The 18,944-nt window shown below is 49.5% G+C and overlaps 8 protein-coding genes across 8 annotated transcripts; 4 read left to right on the top strand and 4 right to left on the bottom strand.

The window, feature by feature from the left end:
* Window positions 1-20: 20 nt before the first annotated feature.
* N7529_003956 (ESCRT-II subunit protein VPS25) lies at window positions 21-665 on the bottom strand (the record flags this gene model as incomplete). The annotated part of the gene is made up of 2 exons (XM_057239483.1): window positions 21-133; window positions 191-665. The coding sequence occupies 2 exons, from the start codon at window positions 663-665 to the stop codon at window positions 21-23; spliced, it is 588 nt and encodes a 195-aa protein (XP_057098778.1).
* A 209-nt stretch (window positions 666-874) lies between these two features.
* Window positions 875-2,115, top strand: trm8 (tRNA (guanine46-N7)-methyltransferase; the record flags this gene model as incomplete). Its single annotated transcript, XM_057239482.1, has 3 exons — window positions 875-1,056; window positions 1,179-1,366; window positions 1,451-2,115. The coding sequence occupies 3 exons, from the start codon at window positions 875-877 to the stop codon at window positions 2,113-2,115; spliced, it is 1,035 nt and encodes a 344-aa protein (XP_057098777.1).
* A 289-nt stretch (window positions 2,116-2,404) lies between these two features.
* On the bottom strand, window positions 2,405-4,819 carry N7529_003954 (LIM domain protein; the record flags this gene model as incomplete). Its single annotated transcript, XM_057239481.1, has 3 exons — window positions 2,405-2,731; window positions 2,792-4,689; window positions 4,750-4,819. 3 exons carry the CDS (start codon window positions 4,817-4,819, stop codon window positions 2,405-2,407), a joined length of 2,295 nt encoding a protein of 764 aa, XP_057098776.1.
* An 848-nt stretch (window positions 4,820-5,667) lies between these two features.
* Window positions 5,668-7,242, top strand: N7529_003953 (MCT family MFS transporter; the record flags this gene model as incomplete). Its single annotated transcript, XM_057239480.1, has 1 exon — window positions 5,668-7,242. One exon carries the CDS (start codon window positions 5,668-5,670, stop codon window positions 7,240-7,242), a length of 1,575 nt encoding a protein of 524 aa, XP_057098775.1.
* A 440-nt stretch (window positions 7,243-7,682) lies between these two features.
* N7529_003952 (exosome catalytic subunit DIS3) lies at window positions 7,683-10,828 on the bottom strand (the record flags this gene model as incomplete). The annotated part of the gene is made up of 2 exons (XM_057239479.1): window positions 7,683-10,582; window positions 10,633-10,828. 2 exons carry the CDS (start codon window positions 10,826-10,828, stop codon window positions 7,683-7,685), a joined length of 3,096 nt encoding a protein of 1,031 aa, XP_057098774.1.
* A 281-nt stretch (window positions 10,829-11,109) lies between these two features.
* Window positions 11,110-12,188, top strand: N7529_003951 (carbon-nitrogen hydrolase family protein; the record flags this gene model as incomplete). The annotated part of the gene is made up of 5 exons (XM_057239478.1): window positions 11,110-11,121; window positions 11,180-11,272; window positions 11,323-11,606; window positions 11,672-11,750; window positions 11,832-12,188. The coding sequence occupies 5 exons, from the start codon at window positions 11,110-11,112 to the stop codon at window positions 12,186-12,188; spliced, it is 825 nt and encodes a 274-aa protein (XP_057098773.1).
* Window positions 12,189-12,555: 367 nt separating this feature from the next.
* On the bottom strand, window positions 12,556-12,995 carry N7529_003950 (uncharacterized protein; the record flags this gene model as incomplete). The annotated part of the gene is made up of 2 exons (XM_057239477.1): window positions 12,556-12,640; window positions 12,736-12,995. The coding sequence occupies 2 exons, from the start codon at window positions 12,993-12,995 to the stop codon at window positions 12,556-12,558; spliced, it is 345 nt and encodes a 114-aa protein (XP_057098772.1).
* A 559-nt stretch (window positions 12,996-13,554) lies between these two features.
* N7529_003949 (bifunctional ATP-dependent DNA helicase/ssDNA endodeoxyribonuclease DNA2) lies at window positions 13,555-18,802 on the top strand (the record flags this gene model as incomplete). Its single annotated transcript, XM_057239476.1, has 5 exons — window positions 13,555-15,156; window positions 15,216-15,311; window positions 15,368-15,862; window positions 15,926-16,187; window positions 16,254-18,802. The coding sequence occupies 5 exons, from the start codon at window positions 13,555-13,557 to the stop codon at window positions 18,800-18,802; spliced, it is 5,004 nt and encodes a 1,667-aa protein (XP_057098771.1).
* Window positions 18,803-18,944: the final 142 nt, after the last annotated feature.

Here is an 18,944-nt window from a genome sequence, read left to right as displayed (position 1 = left end):
GAAATTCCAGCATATTATTTTCAAAAGAACTTAACACCCTCCTGGCCTTCAGTGCCAAATATTTGCGCCTTGCCTCTCTTCACAAGGACATTTAACGAGCGGAGCATGACATCGGTGTCCATGCCATGAAACTCTGTTAACCGTCAGTAACTGTAGACACTCACCTCAAGAAGATCCAAGACAATCATACCTTGCGACATAGTCACATCTCCCTGAATAAGCTCATAAACCGTCAAAACCGTCCCCCGCTGTCCGGTGCCTTCAATCCATTCAGCCAAGACATCTGCCCACTCCTCAGGCCGCCTCCACCAAATCCACGCGACAGCCTGTCCAGCACCATTACGCAAAGAAGAGTCTCCAGCATCAGAAATCCACTCCGCCCGCCGTCCACCACCGCCTTCTTCCTCGCTCTTGGTCATCCAATCCACCACTGCACGGGCTTCGCGCAGATCAAGACGCTTGCGCAGAGCTGCGTTATGAAAGAGCGGAGTTTCCACAGCATCAATCAGAGAGATACGGTACTGGCGGTGGTGCCGGCACCAGGATTGAATTAGTGAAGACCATTTCTCTAGCTGAGACTGACGGGTGGTTGTATTTGGTTGCGGGGTGAAGAAGGGCGGGAAGTTGTAGGTTGGTGGGAAGGGAAAGGGGGGCGTTGTTGTCATTTTGGCGAAGGGAGAAGATCTACAATACTGATAAGAACAAAAACAACTGCCAAAACTCGAGAAGTAGAGGAAGAGTCAAGAGTTGAAGCTGGAAGGTGATCGTTGGAGTAAAGGTGGAGCCAATCGGAGCGGGGGACGATTTTCTTCAATTTTGTCACCTCCCCGCGACCTCGACTTTGATCTCGACAACGAGTCTCTCCAAGTCTACAATGGCTACACCTCAAACCGCCCAAAATGCCCCTACCAAGCGCGTTAAGCGTGAGGAATACCGCCGCGACCTCGAGGCGCAGCAGAAGGCCAGCGACGATGGCTCCGTCGTTAAGATGCCGCAGAAGAAATTCTTCCGTCAGCGCGCACATGCGAATCCCTTCTCTGATCACCGGCTGGAATAGTATGTTCTTCCTTTGCAGATTGACCTTTTGTCTATTCATCTCTTTCCGGAGTTCTCAAGCTTGATCCCGACTTGAAGATTTCCAGACCAATCGCGAACTGGTAGCTAATCTGCTCTAACAGTCCTCTAAGCCCTGCGCATATGGATTGGTCTTCTCACTACCCTGCGTTCGTGGATCCAGATCCATCGAAGACGAATCTCAGCGGTGCGCGCAAATTGATCAAGGATGTCGAGGTTGTGGACATCGGATGCGGCTTCGGCGGGTTGATGGTTGGACTTGCGCCATTGCTACCGGATACGCTGATGGTTGGTGAGTATTGCAGCAAGATCTCAATTATGCTTCTTTTTGCATACATTGAACAGTCGTAATAGACGCAGGGCTAACATAAAGCAGGCATGGAAATCCGCATCTCAGTGCTCGAGTACCTCAGCTCGCGCATCCACGCCCTCCGCAGCAACCAGCAACGCCTGAAAAACAGAGCCGCCAGTGCATCTACATCATCCGAACCCCAAGACTCAACTGCGCAGCCTGAAACCGCAGAATCCGAAGCAGCTCCCGCCAATGACGACGAAATCGGCACTACCAAAATCTTCCCCGGAAACTTCGAAAACATCACCGCAATCCGCAGTAACACGATGAAGTTCCTTCCCAACTTCTTTGGGCATCACCAACTTTCCAAGATCTTCATCTGCTTCCCAGACCCACACTTCAAGGCGCGCAAGCACAAGGCACGCATCGTCTCCGAGTCCCTGAACACCGAGTATGCCTTCGTCCTACGACCCGGCGGCTTGCTGTACACCATCACCGATGTGGAGGAGTACCACCACTGGGTTCTGCGGCATTTCTTGAACCAGCCCGAGGAGCAGCGGGAAGATGGAACCACTCCCCCTAGCAGCAAAGATCTTTTCGAGCGAGTTTCTGACGAAGAGGTTGATGCCGATCCTTGTGTGCGGGTTATGAAATACGAAACCGAGGAATCGAAGAAGGTCACACGTAATAATGGCAAGAAGTTTGTGGCTGTGTTCAGACGCAAGGCGGATCCCGAGTGGCCTGCTTGAATGGAGTAGATATATCAAAAGAGGTGTTCAGAGGCGTTTTGTTCATATCTCAAATTTCTAAAATAAAATGCATCGCCAAAATTCCATTCTTTCACATCGCTGACAATCTTCGCTTGCTAACAATCACAACAATAAACACCCGAGAACCCCGAAAATAGGGTTGTAGAACACACGCAAAACAATGAAGTGATGCAAATAATCAAACACCGACATCAGACATGAATCTATCATAAAGCAGTATCTCGTTAAAACATAGTCGTAGTCCCCGGTTGATAGATAAAATCTCATTTCAACACATCCCAGGCGCCTTGAGACGAATCCCTTCACATCTCTCACAGATAGCGAGCTGTACCGGTCCACCAATGACACGGCCCTTGGCTGTTCGCTTTGGTTCGCCCTCGCGGACGAAGAAGCGACCCTCGGCTCCGAACCCGTCGCCGCACTCGTGGCAGTTGAAGCAGTGCTCATGCCACTGGCCACCAATGGCCGTGATGACAACTTCATCCAAGACATGTTGCTTGCAGCCCAGGCAACGGGGCGCAGTGCGTCGCGAGTGGCAATGGAGGCACCATGCGAAGCCGTCTTTTTCAACGAAGGGCGTTTGGGAGTTGAAAGGCTAAAGAGAAGGAAAAGGTCAGTTGATGGAGATGGTGACTTTCGGGTGAGATAAACATACATCGCCGCACTCGGCACAGAAGAAGTGGCCGACGTGCCATTCGGCACCGCATGCCACGACTACCTCTCCTTCGATGGGGGTCTTGCAGCTCTTGCAACGGGGGCTGAACATTTCGTGGAAATCCAGATGGCAGTAGAACCGTGGTACACGGGCTTCATGATCATTGGCCTCGGTAGCTAGTCTCTCGTCTCTGCTAGACTGGGGCTCCTGGTAAAAGGCTACGCATTCCAGCGCTGTGTGGCAGTGGAAACAAGTGAAACATTCAGGATGGAATCGACACCCGCCAGCCGTCACAATCTTTCCGGAAATCGGCAGGGAGCACAGTTCACAACTTGCAGTCGGGGCACCAGATCGGGTATAAGGCGTGTACCAACGGTTCTGGGATTCAGATGCGGGTTGCCTCGGGAATCCTTGTTTGGTCGGACTAGTCCTTGTTGGCTGGGCAGCTGGTCTGCCTGGCTTGTTCGATTGCTCTGAAGTTGCTTCGATCTCGGATATGGTCGGTACTTTGATGTCCGGGACATTGATCACAGGAATGGGAGTCGGCTCGGAGACTTCGATCGAGGGGGCGGAGACTTCAATGGCTGGTGCCGCGACTTCGATGATGGGCAAGGTCGGACGATCAGGTTTTGGTTGATCGGCTGGTTTCCAGGTTTGGTCGAAGCTCACGATTGGACGTCCAACTCGATCGCTGACAGCTGAAGGCATCGGAAGTTTTTCACTGCGGTCTCCTCTTCTTTTGCTAGTGGCTGCCCGAATGTCGTCACTACGGATCTCTTTGCCTTCCCTGGTAGGGACTGGCTCTTCTTTGGACTCTTCGGGGGGAGGAGTAGGTGTACTCTCGTTTCGAGTATATCCGGGATTGCGCGACTGGGTGGGAGGGTTCTTATGTATTTCAAACCGCGAGATCTTGTCCAATACGGGACTGCTGTTAGTCCCTCTATCTCGCAGCCAAGGAAGTGGTTTAGGGACACGACCGAGGACATTGCGCGGCTTGTTCTTCAGAGCGGAAGAGTCAGACCTTGAGAAATCAGGCTTCTCTTCTTGCTCCTTTTTGGTATCCACGGGCTCTTCATAAATATGATCATTGGGGTTTCTAAATATCCCTTTAGAGGAATCACTGCTGACAGTGCGTGCTTTTGAGGCGGGGGGCTCGACGGGGGGCTCTTCGTCAGGTAGTTTGAAGTTAACTTTAAGATTCTTCTTCGAAGGTCCAGCCAAAGACGATCGTTTGCGAAGAGACTCGGGGCTGGGGTGACTATCCGAAGATCCACATGACCCAGTGGACTGACTGAACCTATGAGTGGAGCCATGTCCACGCGAGCCACTTCGGACAGGACTCTGACTGCGTCTGTTAATATCAGGATTCTGGTATGGCGCATATGGGTTTTTGAATTCTTTGCCGGGGTTCTGATGCATCCAAACTAGCTCCGTGGCCTCGTCCTGGGCTGCCTGGTGAAGACCGACGTCGTCTTGCACATCCATTTTCTGCAAGGCATCTCGGAGTGACCTTGCCTCTTCCTTTTCATGTCGACGTTGACCATTTTCTTGATAGGAGAGAGCTGGAGATGCTGGAATGGGAATGGTGCGAGATTGCACTTGTGCGGGAAACACGTTCTTTCGAATTGAGTGTGTGCGGGGCTCTTGAGCTAGAGGACGTCCCATTGCGCCGCCGCCAGGCACATAAGAGGTTGTGCGGCGATGAGATAAAGCGCTACTAGAGCGGGAATGATCTTCAATTTCATCTTCGACTGGACTGTGCATGGAAAAAGCCGAGGATGCCCTTGGTGGCAGATTATCGGGCAAGTCAGTTGTCGAGGCGACTGCTCTGCCTGGGTATGGTCGTGAGCCGGTCGGACGAGCTGGGCGATTTGCCCGTAAGTCCTTCAAGTATGTTGCTGTTGAGACGCGTGTTAATAACAATTGCCCCTTCAACACGGTCACCATCTACCACTTACCCACTTGATCATTGGACATGAAGGATGGGCCGGGAGGAGAGACCTTTCGTTGAGCAGTATGTTTATGCATAATTGCAAGGATGTTTTGAGTCACATTTAAGATACAAAAGAAGTTACGCAAAAGAACTAAGATGAGAATAGTTTAGCTGCGATCTATGATTGTCTGAGTTGGCTAGCGCCCAATGTTTTGGGGGACAACACTCGTTGCCTCGCGACGGATGACTAATCTGAATAGAAGTCCACAAGAAGTACGGAGTACTATAAAACAGTTAAGTACATAGTTATTGTACTATGACTATATGTAAGGATGTAAAATATGTAGAATTGATGTTTGATGTATCAGCCCTATGTCCTCTAAATAAGCTCAATCTCATCCAATAGTTTCCCATGTATAATTAGTGATATATACAGGATAACCCCAGATCCTATAACTCCCGCACCTCTTCTCTCCGGCTTCTCGGCACAGAGACCCCACAGCCAAGCAGCGCTGGGGGCACGTCTAGAAGGACTGACCCCTGCACAGGGCTACCCTCGTGGAATTTCCAACGGTTACGGCCTTCGTTCATTGGTCTAATCTCGCCGAATTTCTTGTAGATAACAAACCACGAGGTTGACCCCGGGCATCTTTCCTGTATACGATCAAAGTAGTTACTCCGTACCTAGTGATGTGAAAATTCGGCATATAGTCCGACATCTCCAATTTATGACCAATATTTTTCCGATCAATTAATGTGCATTGTTTCCTCGATTTTTGGTTAGTCTAGGTTTCGTTTTGTTTCAACTTGTTTTTGGATCTTCATCTTTCTACCATAATCTATCTACCCATGGGACGGAAACGGTAATCGGTTTCGGTCAAGGCACTCAATTTTGCTTTATATCAAAAGGAAACAAGTCTGCGAGCCAGATTGCGGCCTAACCATGGCGGATAATGCGCCAATTGACATAATTCGATCCCATCAAGATGACCTGGATCGAGAAGCCGCAAAACAAGAGCAAAAGCTTCATCCTCACTCAGAACCACCACTCGACGCAGAGGAAGACGAGAAATGCAAGCGCGATGTGCCTCCAGATGGTGGATATGGCTGGGTTTGCGTCGCCTGTGTTTTTTGGATTAATGCGCATACCTGGGGTATCAACAGTGTGAGTCGAAAATTCTTCACATTTCAACCCTCCTTTTTTACTAACCAGCATATACAGAGCTACGGAGTCTTCCTGAGTTACTATCTCTCACACAATGTATTCCCAAATACATCAGCCCTTTCCTACGCTTTTACGGGCGGATTAAGTATCTCCTGTGCACTTCTAGTAGCACCACTAGCCACACATTTCATCCACAGATGGGGCACACGCTTCGTACTCAATCTCGGCGTTTTCTTCGAAACGCTCTCCTTAATCGGTTCTTCCTTCGCGACCTTGAAATGGCACATCTTCCTCAGCCAAGGTGTATGTTTCGGTTGGGGTATGGGCTTTCTCTTCGTGGGCAGCGTCGGAATCGCCCCGCAATGGTTCGAAAAGCGCCGCAGTGTAGCCATGGGCATCACAGCCGCCGGGTCTGGTCTCGGTGGTCTGATATACTCCCTCGCCGTGGGTGCTATTATCCCGCGCTATGGCCTGGGCTGGGCATTCCGCATTCTGGGCATCATCTCCTGCGTCGTGAACTTGGTCTGCTGTAATCTCCTCCGAGACCGCAACAAGGCGGTTGGTAGTAGGTTCACGGCCTTCCATCTGCCTCTCCTGCGTCGTCCTGAGTTCCTGCTCTTTTTAGGATGGGGAGTCTTCAGCATGCTCGGTTATGTTGCGCTACTGTTTAGCGTTGCCAATTTCGCCCTCTCTGTTGGTCTTTCCTCACACCAGGGGAGTATTGTCTCCGCGCTACTTAACCTCGGGCAAGGCCTTGGCCGTCCGTGTGTTGGCATGTTTAGTGATCGGCTGGGTCGCATCAATATTGCCACTTTCCTCACCTTTCTCTGTGGCCTGTTCTGCCTGGTGATCTGGACCTTTGCTGATAGTATGGGCGTGGTGTGCTTCTTTGCCGTTTTGGTTGGCACTGTTTCGGGTACGTACTGGGCTACTGTATCCCCTGTGCTGGCGGAAATTATTGGTATCAGGGACCTTCCTTCTGGTTTGAGCATTACTTGGCTCATGCTTGTTTCCCCATGTACCGTCTCCGAAGCCATTGCCCTTCAGCTCCGCAGTTCCACCACGGGTGGTGGCACTTCCTATCTGCGTGTTCAAATATTTACTGGGTTCATGTACGTTGGTGCCTCACTGTGCCTCTGGCTTGTCCGCGGTTGGAAAGTCGGCGAGGTGGAGCGTGCGCAGCGCCGTGACGCGATTGTGCATGCTACCCCTTTGACAAGAACTCTTGGTGAAATGGAGAAGAATGGCTCTCCTGTGGATAATCCTCGGGATTCGGATCCTGCTGAAACTGATGCTCAATTGTGGGCTCCCGTCGGTTTGATCCGCAGAATGGTTGCCATGAAGCGGGTCTGAATATTTAAGTTTGCATACTGCTAGCATTGTGCTGAGTATATACATGGAAAAGTTAAGAATTTGCATCAACTATAATGTCTATATATCTATATATCTACGGGTTTGCTTCCAAGGGTTGTTGAACATATCTTTGAAATCAAGAAACCCACCTGGGCACGAGAGGGTGAAAGCAGAGAAGAGACAACAAAAAAACAGGAGAGGGCGTTATACTCAACTCATTGTGCCTTCTGAAGACGAGTCCCTAACCTTCTAGAACTGGAAATGAAGCGACACTCAAACAATGACGACAGAAATGATCCGGCGGAAATTTACCTGCGGGTTTCACATGATACGAAATGAATTAGAGATGACCCAAAAAAATCATCCTTTGTCGTTATTTGATTTGAACGCCATTTTTACTTGGCACAAAATTTGTAAAATACATGCTTGTAGTTTGTAGCTCATGCCTCAAGGATCAAAATTCGAACCCTTCTCTTGCCGGCACCACGGCCTTCTTCCTTGACGGAGCTGACATTGACACGAACCTTTTGGAAAAGCTCGACCTTCACACCCCGTCCTTTGTCTGAGTTGCCCTTTTCTTCCACGCGAAGAGTGTACTCCTCGCTATCGAAGTCGGTGGTGCGATGAGGAGCCAGCTCGCGTCGCTCGGAGACAGAGCGAGCTCCAGATTCACCGGGCAAGACGAAGTCTTCCAAGCGGACAACACCCTCAATACCGAAGCGAGGTACGAAGATGACAACACCGTTTTCAAACACACGCATCACATACCCTTCTTCCTCGATACCTGCGTCAACACCGTCGGTAGCCATCTTTTCTCCGCGCGCCTTCAGAGCCTGACCCACGTAATACTCGATACTTGCGCGGCCGGCGAACTGTGCATTGCGATGACGGACGTTGATGTTGCGACAAATGTCTTCGAGTTTGTTGCGTGTGCAGACACCCTCAATGACGGCGTGTCCATCCTCACCCTCATATCCAATAGCAGAAGCCAATTGTCGGTGAACCATCAGATCGGCGTATCGACGAATGGGTGAAGTGAAGTGGGTGTAGATGGGTGAGGCAAGACCGTAGTGACGGAATTCTGATTCGGTAAAGGCACCAGCGCAGAAGTATTCGGCAGAAGTCATGCAACGTGTTGCCAGGATGCGGACCAGAGTGTTGAAAAATGGGTTCTTGGGATCAACACAACGATCCAAAGAGTCCGCCAGAGCTCTTGAGCTTGAGACATCGAGTTCCATGTTCCGTTTCTTAGACAATTGATTGGTGAGATCCTCGAAGTTTTGGGGCGGGGGAGTGGCGTGTCGACGCAGCAAGGCTGTCTGTGAGAAGGACTCATAAACCTTTGAACCGACCGAAATATTGGCGAGAAGCATGAACTCCTCGACCAAGCTGTTGGTATCAAGCATCGCCTTGGTCTTGACGTCTGTCAAAGGATCACCACTTTCGTCATCTCCAGCCTCGATGCGTACCTCCGGAGAAGCAAGATTCAGGGCACCAGCGTCCATACGCTTTTGACGAAGAATCTTAGAAAACTTCAGGAGGTTGCGCATACTGTTAGTCAATTCATCCTGTGAAGATTTATCATCGATGCGCAGCTGGGCTTGCTCGTAACTGAATGCCTCTCGAGAGCGAATGACTGACTTGGTGAAATCAGAAGACACAATCTCTGCATCGGGAGTCATCTCCCACAGAACGGAGAAGGCGTATCTCTCAACATAGGGTTTGAGTGAGCACAGGTCAGTTCCAAGAAGGTGTGGAAGCATATCGATACGCTTATCGACAAGATAAACCGTAGTTCCGCGGACACTAGCCTCGAGATCCATTGGGTTGTTGGGCTTGACAAAGTGCGATACATCGGCAATGTGGACACCAACTTCGTAGTTGCCGTTCGGTAGAAGGCGCGCATGGAGCGCATCGTCAATATCCTGGCAGCCAGGGGGGTCAATACTGCAAACAAGCAAGTCACGAAGATCTCTCCGGCCGTTCCATCCTTTATGTTCCTTCGACGCAGGCACCTTCCAATCATGGCCTTCGGCAGGAAGGCAGTCTAGGACGGATTTGGGGAAAGGCTTGTATTGCACATCGTATTCGAGGAGGAGAGCCTCGGTTTCAGCTCCCTTAGTTTCCAGCTCTCCCAGGGAACGGATAAAGTGACCAGTTGGGTACCGAGAATCCCGGTCCCAAGCATCGATAGTGACAAGAATACGCTGGCCGAGTAGATCGTTGGCCTGTCTTGTGCGTACTCTGATCTTCGGAATCCGCTTGTCCATTGGCAAAAGGAAGACATTTTGTTGGCGTCGACCGGAGGATTGTGAGCCGGTAGAGTTCGAATCAACATGACCGACATATTGGCGCCACCCGCGTTTGACAACACCAACAACCTTGGCAGTAGGCTGCGGTTTGCCTTCTGAGTTTTTGCCATGGGCCTTCTTCACTTCCTCCTGGAGAGCTTTGCGTTCCCTGTCTGTCACTACAGCTTCGGATTCCTCGGTGTCAGGATTATCATTGCGGGTGACAGCCTCTTCGTCCACAATCTTTGTTGAGGGACTCTTCCATTGGTCCTGTGGCAAAATTTCAACGACGACAGAATCACCAGCAATAGCACGGTTGCTGTTATCCCGTCCTAGAATAAGGAGCGGCTTATCGAAAGCCCCGGTTTTGACGGAGCCTTCCAAGTAGTTGTAGGGCGAAACATTGAATACACCTTGGTGCAAAGTCCCGGCTCGTAATCCAGTCGTGAGCTTCGACATGGTGTAGTATGCGGGATAGAAGAGTTCTCCACGAGCTGCTTCTTTAGCGTCTCGTGCATCCTTTGACTCGCTGATCATATCTAGCAGCATCTCCGACCCCTCCAAGCCAGAAACATAGTCGGATAGGGACAAGGCAGTAATACCTTCTTCCTTAGACTTGCGCAGATTCTCCTTGTCATCAGTTATGACAACAATCGCTGGAATCGACCTTTCTTTCTTTCCTTTCTTTGCCGATTGTTGCAGATGAGACCCATACCAGCTTGCGACCAGGCGGACAGCACGGTCATTTCTGTCGTTGATAGTTTCTTCTGGGCCTCTCCTAACATGGGTTTCACGACGGAACTCGTTGAAGAAAAGGTAGAAGCGCTTTTCATCTGACTTGACCAAGGCAAGAAGACGGTTGTAGAGTGGAAGTGATCGGTTTCTGAGTTCCTCCAGGACGGTTTGGAGGACAATTACGTCATAAAAAGCCCCAGTGTGCTCAAAAAGATCCATTCCATTCAACAGCGCATTAGTATCGGGAACAAGGTAGTGGCCTCGGGGGAAAGCTGTCGTGCCAGCGGGGCGATCAGACAGAATGAACGGCGCAACTGCTTCACATTAGCAATGGCTTCAATACTACCATGAATTGTATCCTTACTGTTTCCATTAGCGTCGGCCGGTGCGGTAGTCGGACATTGTGAGCAAAGCTTAGAAGAACAGGGAATGTCCTCTCTCAAATAAAGCTCGCGGACAATCTTTTGCACCTTTCCACTTTTTGTGGACCGGACGAAGACTTTGCTGGTGACATTTGCTGCCTGCGGGTTGGAAGACAAGTCTCTCCTTAAACTCTTCATTGTAGCAACAAGGTTCCACCTCTGGTAGTTGCTGTTAAAAGGTGTCTTTTTTTTCGAAGATTGGAGGTGCGAGTCTTTGCGGCAAGAATGGTTATCGCTGTACAGCGGGTCCGGATCTAAGCTAACGTAATTTTGCATAATTACATAAGCCGTATAAATATTCCCAAATACTCCCCGCCTTGGCGTCAAATGATGCCATTTGAATGCTTTATAAAGACGAATTCTCCTTTTATAAACTCAATTCTACGCTTTCCCGAGCTTGCTCTTTCGATCTAGGCATAATGGTTCTCGCGGTAAGTTTTCTAACCATTGAATGGGAACCCGTTTGACTGACTATCCGTCCCAATCTAGGCCGTGGGGCAGCTATGCTCGAATGCTAGCATAACTTCTAATCTTGCCCAATGCCAGGAACTGGTTCGAAAGGCTGCTGCTACAGGTGCTAAGGTTAGAATATATATATTTTGGAACAAGCTACAGTAGCTCATATCCGTCAGGTACTGTTTCTTCCCGAGGCCTCAGACTATATTGCATCTTCAGCAGAGCAATCGTACGCTCTTGCCCACTCCCAAGAAAGAAATAGCTTTGTTACAACTCTGCAGCAGGACGCAGCTCGGGAGAAAATACATATCAACGTGGGGATCCATGAAGTGGCCTCTGAAAGCAGGCTTAAGAATTTATCGATATGGATCAATGACCAAGGAGTCATTACCCAAAGCTATCAGAAAGTCCATTTATTTGATGTTGATATCAAAGATGGACCTGTTCTGAAGGAAAGCGCGTAAGCTTTTGGGCACCAGGGTTGACAAAACCCAGTACATTGCTAATGCCGAATGTGGTTTAAAGGAGCGTCCAGCCGGGGCAACAGATTCCAAGGCCATTTGACACGCCCATAGGGCGTGTTGGGTTGAGTATCTGCTTCGATGTATGTATTGAGTCACAGGCTTGCCTTGTGCTGTACCTCATTTGGTTCAACCCCTTACTCATACATCCGTCCGCTCTCTAGTTGCGCTTCCCAGAGATCAGTCTAGCCTTGAGGCGACAGAATGCCGAAATTATCACATACCCGTCAGCTTTCACTGTGCCGACAGGCAAAGCCCATTGGGAGTCGTTGCTCCGAGCGAGAGCTATCGAGACCCAGTCATATGTGATCGCAGCGGCCCAGGCAGGCCCCCACAATGAGAAACGACGAAGCTATGGCCATTCAGTCATCATCGATCCCTGGGGTGATATTGTAGCAAGTCTGGGAGACGAATACGTGACGCCCCAAATCGCGACTGCCGAAATTGATCTTGACCTTGTGGCAAAAATTCGGCGTGAGATGCCACTGCTTCGGAGGAATGATCTTTATCCAGAGATTTGATAATCTCAAGTGACCGACCAACAAGGAGGATATTGTCTAAGTGTATTTTGCTCCGAATTTTCTTTTATTCTGGTCATCTATTCCAGAAGATTGCATGCTGTAAATACATAGATCTTCTCATGATCTTCTCTGAATTATAAGGGATTTTTTGTTACCAGAGCACGTATAACCAACACGACAAAAAACAACTTTGGGAAAAGTATGGAAGTAGTACAGCAGGGAACAAACGAAATTGAATGAGCATGCAAAAAAGAGAAAACCTGTCTAATAACGAGACCGGAACATCATATCTGCCGTCACAGGTAGTACAGGCATAAACCGAAATAATCACTCTCCGATCTCTATGTACAGTGTACAAATTCAACGCTTATTTCTTCGCCTTATCGGGGTCCTCCAGGATGCCCTCGGCTTCCAGTCTCCGTCGGGCCTCTTCAAGAGCCCATGTTTGTATACTATGGCAATGGTCAGTGTTTCAGTTGTGGGATGAGCAGAGGCCTCAGTATGAAAGGCGAGGCGCTAAGCAGGGGAAGGAGCTCATTGCACATACGAAGTGTCCGGCTTGAAAACGTATGCGACGCCAGCGACCACAAAGCTTCCGATGAAGCCATAGTACCAGATGTTCTCCCAGCCTTCCTTCACGTATTTCTGACCGGGCTTGATACCGAACAGCCACCCGGTGGGGGGATCGTAGTGGTCGCCGTGATCAGCAGCACGGAGACTAGGTCTGCTTGAGAAGGCCTGGGTGTTTTGTGGCTTGCGGAGCAAACAGCGCGCCCGGAGGGTGTGCGACAATGGCCGGGCAATCATCTTGACGGGGTTGAGGGAGGGTTGAGATCAATTGAAGAAATATTGGCGAGAGATTGGTAGGGGTCACAAGGCCCAAAGTAAGTCGCCTTGGCAATCTAGGCGGTAAGAGCAGTCTCAATTGATATGGTGCCTCTTACAGGAGGAGCGGAGGGGTGTTTTAGCGGGTTGATGTTGAAGCCGTAAAAGACCGGGAAGCTGTCCAGTCATCGCACTAGTACATTTTGGGCGATTTTCGTTGTCCGCTTTTACACCCGGTAATTCAGGCAAATTATCATGCTGCCTTATAAAATAGGTGTCACCACTACACGCGCGACGCGTTCTTATCACAACTCATCCCCTCGATGTTGCTAACAGGGCGCTGGACTCGCCACTCATCTCATCCTTTCATGTACACGACCAAATAAAACAATTCAAAAATTGTATACTCTCTTTGGCTGGTAAGTTTTATTGTTGAACCCATGGATCCATCTCCAATTTTGACATTCTCATTCTGAAGCTTGCTGCGGAATGTATCTTTACCAATTTTGACCGCGTCATTGGATATATCCATCCCGAGTCAATGGCTACAAACAATGCATATCCTATTTCTTCAAATTCACGCACGAAATTGAATTCATTTCGCTACAAAGACGACATAGTCCCTGCAGATACCAACTCGAATGGCGCGACGGGATCAATTCATGGGACTAAAGAAAACCATAAATCGGGATCCAACGGTGTGACAGAGCTGATGCAAACGTCAATTGAAAAGGGCAACCTCCCGCCTCACGAAGCTCACCCACCAGAAACAAAGCCGATTAAAGAATGCCCCCAAACGCCGGGAAACCGAATACCTTTAGCCGACTTGATCAGCAATGCTGAAGATTCATTTGATCCCGCCCCGGGGCCTGAAGTCACACCCGTCGAGCATGTAATTTGGCAGCATGTGCCCGCCAGTTCCAATCCATCTTCCCAAACACCAGCAGGTCGCCGAAGGAAGCGTCGGCACAGTTCTTCCTCTGCTGGGTCTCCCTCAAACGCGAACAAGAAGAAAGGTCAAAAAGAAACCCTCGACCTCCAATCGCTACAAGCACTATTAAAGACCCCGCAACATGATATGGCTGCAGAATTGTGGAATAACTACATAGATAAAAACATGGCTGATGGCGCGGACGATCTTCCTCCACCCCGGCTCGCGAACCTCCTTTCTTCTTCGCCCCAAACACCAGCCTCCGTCAGACCCAACCGAGAGTCTTCGGGGCTGAGACGTGCCATCAGCTGCACGACAGAATTCCCTACCTCTCGGGCAAAACGACGGCGGATCAACAAGCTCGATAGCAGTGCCAGCCGTGGTGCGTTTCAAAGAACTAGCAGCAACGTTGAATCTGGGAAACCAAAATCCTCAAGGATACACTATCTCATGGAGAAGATTGAGAAGAGTATACATCTGGCCCCTGCCGACATGGGTCCACCTGGCTCTTCGCCTCTACGTCAGCATATGGATGCGCGTAGGTGTCGCTCGTCTTCTCCCACCAAGGATCACACGATTCTCGAAGATACGGAGGACTCCAATGAAGCTCCGTGCGCAGTGCTGCTTGAAAAGAGCAGATGTGGGCAAATGCCTGTGCTTCAAGAATCATCTTCGGACTTCGGAGATGATGACATAGATCAAGACCTCATGGACTTAGCTGATGCATCCGCAGATCCATTTGTTGAGCCACCGCGTGCATCTATTGGGGCTGCTTCTCTGGGGGCTTCTAGCTGGGCTGCCCTTGCTGCAGAGCATTCTCACCCATGGGAGCCTCTAGAAAATCCAGTGCCCGACAGCAAACCTTCCATTTCTTACAACACAACGCATAGTGAAACAAAAGATGATGAGTTCGATGACTTTGAAGACGATTACGACAATTTTTCGGGCAATCTGCAGGAAATTCTTGCAAAGTGTGATCAGAAGCCCGATCTAGTCAATGTGCCAAATCCAATCACCACCGAAGAACCTGTGAAGAAGCAAAATGCGATAAAACTACCTGTCAATGGCAGTATTTCCGACACAAAATCGCTTGCAACAACGGCGACGGTCAAGCCTGATTTGGTATCATCGGATGATGAGTTCGACGATGATTTCGATCTTGAGGCTATCGAGCAAACTATGAAGCAAGCGGATGAAGCAGGACCAGCTTACGTTTGTCACTCTTAATTTGGATTATCTATAAATATATGCTAAGACAATCAAAACAATAGAACTTCAAAGGTCGACAAGCTATCAAACGTTACCAAATTGTTGATGTTGCGGAGAGCACGTATATTACTTCAAAAGGACGTACCCAGCCAGAGCAGGTTAGACACAAGTGCCCTTATTTCGACTATAAAATCTCCGCTGACTTTGAATGCAGGTCCTGCTCGTTGAAGATGAGAAAACTCGTGCTCGCAAGGTTATCATTCTGCGAGAGTCATGGGTCGATACCCCCTCTAGCAAGGAATCGTTCGTCCACCTCGTAGGAGACTTCGATGCCAGCGGCCAATGCGTTGTGGATAACGTTAATAACATGATCATTCTCCACCCTGATCATCTCATATCTGCTACGGTCGTGGCAGACTCAACTGAGTGTCAGCGGCGAGCCGTCCTCCAAGATCGAGTGAAGGTCATCGGCGCAATCGAGAGGCCGCAAGCGTTCGGCATATTCTTCCACGAAGTCTTTCAAGAAGCCCTCCAAGCAAATAAATGGGATATGGATTCGCTGAGATCTTTGGTTGAGGTTGTTATGGGAAGGCACATCGAAGAGTTGTACTCGATTCAAATGAGTATTCCTGAAGCTGTTGAGTACATCATGAGTAGAATCCCCGCTCTCCTTGACTGGGCAGATACTTTTCTTCATGTTAAACCGCAGGTATGCCTCAGCACTGACATGTTACCTTTATTGACCAAGTGACATCGCTAATAACGTCAATAGGACAAATCCATGGTTGATGACCGAAACAGCTCTAAACTCAACCTGAGTATCAACAAATTGCTAGAGGTAGAGGAGCACATCTGGTCCCCAATGTATGGACTAAAAGGCAACATCGATGCGACTGTGCAGATTGTTTGTCGTGAAGGAACAAGCGAGAAGACTCTGGTGGTTCCACTAGAACTGAAAACTGGACGAAGGGATACAAACATGGCACATAGAGCTCAGACAGCCCTTTACACTCTGCTCATGTCAGATCGCTATGGTGGGTTTTTCTTTTCAATGTTTTAACGCTAGATTGCTTTCTTAATCAGTTGTTAACACGTGGTAGATGTCGATGTCAGATTCGGGCTTCTCTACTATGTGGAATTAACCAAAACTCTTAGCATTCGTGCTATTCGACACGAGCTTCTCCAGATGATTCAAGTCCGGAACAATTTATCTGGATACATCCGCGATAGAGACCAGCTTCCACCGATGCTAAAGAAGCCGCGTCAGTGTACGCGATGCTATGCTAAGACCCCTTGCCTCATCTACCACAAGCTCACTGAAGACGGCGATGGCGAGACAAGCGCACTTGGCGAAGACTTTGATACTTCAGTCAGTCATTTGAACGATGGCGATCGAGACTTTTTCCGGAAATGGGATGGACTTCTGACTAAAGAAGAAGGAAATTTGGTCAAGTTCCGACGAGAGTTATGGACATTGCTGAGCAATGAGCGAGAGGCCCTTGGCCGCTGCTTTGGCGACGTTATCATTGATACGAGATCGGTGTACGAGGAGAACACAACAACAAAGATTAATCGCTATCACTATACCTTCGTCAAACGTCACCCCCCTACCGGTTTCTCCTTTGCGGAATCTCAAATTTCCCTCGGAGAACCGATTGTTATCTCTGATGAGAAGGGCCATTTCGCCCTCGCCAATGGATATGTTGTGCACATCAGTTCATCGCACATCAAGGTCGCTGTAGACCGGAAACTCCACAATGCAAGATCACGGACGGCTGGATTCGATGAAAGCAAAAACCAGTCGTTCAGGGGCATTATGGAGGTTGGCAAAGAAGATCCCGCTCCTCTGGAAGACCCCGATGAACAACTTGTTTATCGGATCGACAAAGACGAGTTCAGCAACGGCATGGCCATTGTTCGAAACAACCTTATCTGTATGATGGATAAAGACTTGTTTCAAGCAAGGCAATTAAGACGGCTCATTGTCGAGGGCCAAGCGCCCGCCTTTAAGACGACTTCAACGGCTTATGCTCTCTCTAACACGATGAATCTCAATGTTGACCAGAGGCAAGCCATTGACAAAGTGATGAGGGCCAAAGACTATGCTCTTGTCCTCGGAATGCCTGGCACTGGAAAAACAACCACCATCGCCCAGATCATTCGGGCCCTTGTCGCTCAAGGCAAAAGCGTTCTTCTTACCTCTTACACCCATACCGCAGTTGATAATATCTTGTTGAAGATTCAAGATGACAATATTCGCGTGCTGCGTATTGGTGCGACTGCCAAAGTTCATCCGGATGTGCAAAACTTCGCCGACCTTGCCGCAATCCCCAAGTCGACCATTGAAGAGCTCAAAGATTCCTATGAGAAACCTCAAGTTGTAGCTACGACTTGCCTAGGAGTCAACCACAACATTTTCAATCATCGCATCTTCGACTATTGCATTGTCGACGAGGCCTCACAGATTACACTCCCAGTCTGTCTTGGCCCGATTCGTATGGCAAGAACGTTTATTCTCGTCGGCGACCACTTCCAACTACCACCGCTTGTACAGAACAAGGGGGCGCAGGAAGGTGGGTTGGATGTCAGTCTATTCAAACTGCTCTCAGATGCACAACCGAATTCAGTTGTCAACCTGGAGCATCAATACCGCATGTGTGAGGAAATAATGTTACTCTCCAACACTCTGATCTACTCCGGCCGTCTCAAATGCGGCACACCGCAAGTAGCAGCCCGATCTTTGGATATCCCCAACATGAATTCTCTCAAACAATATCACGCCGAAGAAAAAGGCTATCCCCTGACACAACGAGAGACATGTCCTGGTAGTCCCGATAGCCCTTGCTGGCTGCGGGACTTGCTAGAGCCATCTGCAAAGACGCGCTTGGTGAACACCGACCCCATTGGCCCTGTAGCACTCGAGATAGCACAAGGTAATCGTGTGGTAAATCACATGGAGGTGTTCCTCTGCTCACAATTAGTGGAATCGTTCATCGCTTGCGGCATTCCCGCACGCAATATTGGTGTAATTACTTTCTACCGCAGTCAACTCTCGCTTCTCCGCCAGAGCCTGCGACGCTACACCCCCGACCTGGAAATGCACACCACGGACAAGTTCCAAGGCCGAGACAAGGAAGTCGTGATTCTGAGCTGCGTCCGTAGTAATGCCGAGAACAATGTTGGCGAGCTCTTACGCGACTGGCGTCGTGTCAACGTTGCGTTCACCCGCGCCCAGACCAAACTCCTCGTGGTCGGTAGCAGGTCTACTCTCCGTGACGGCAATGACCTCCTCCGCAAATACATTCGTCTGGTTGAAGGCAAGGACTGGGTCTACAACTTGCCGAGTGGCGCGGTAGACAAGCATGTCTTTCCTTCCTGGCCCATACAGTCACAATTCATGTCTCCTGGCACGGCCAGACCACCCGGCTCTGCCCATGGCAAAGTAAAGACCAAGAATACCAGCCCATCGGCCAAGAAGAAGTCACCTTGTTCGAATTCTTCCCGTGATCCATTGAGCCCTCTTGGCTCCCGACAGAGAGACCCGGGTCTTCGAATGCCTTCAAAAACAGGTGCGAAGCTGTTTAATGGCACTACGGTATTGGGGAATCGACCCATTCTGCAGGACATAGTGAACGACCTCACAGGCTAGTGCTGATACCATTCCGAAGATGATTACTGTTTCTGTGTATCATGAAGACGAGTTGAGTTGCTTTATCTTTTACTCCCGTGCAAATTGGTAGGGCACTTGTCATATGTGCTCATGTTTTGGTTTCACAAAATGCCTCGCTGGG

The sequence above is a fragment of the Penicillium soppii genome (assembly GCF_028829465.1).
Source record: "Penicillium soppii strain IBT 18220 chromosome Unknown utg000004l, whole genome shotgun sequence".
In the NCBI taxonomy this organism is placed as follows: domain Eukaryota; kingdom Fungi; phylum Ascomycota; class Eurotiomycetes; order Eurotiales; family Aspergillaceae; genus Penicillium; species Penicillium soppii.
Note: the sequence above shows the minus strand (reverse complement) of the source record. Positions and strands in the feature narration are given on the sequence as shown.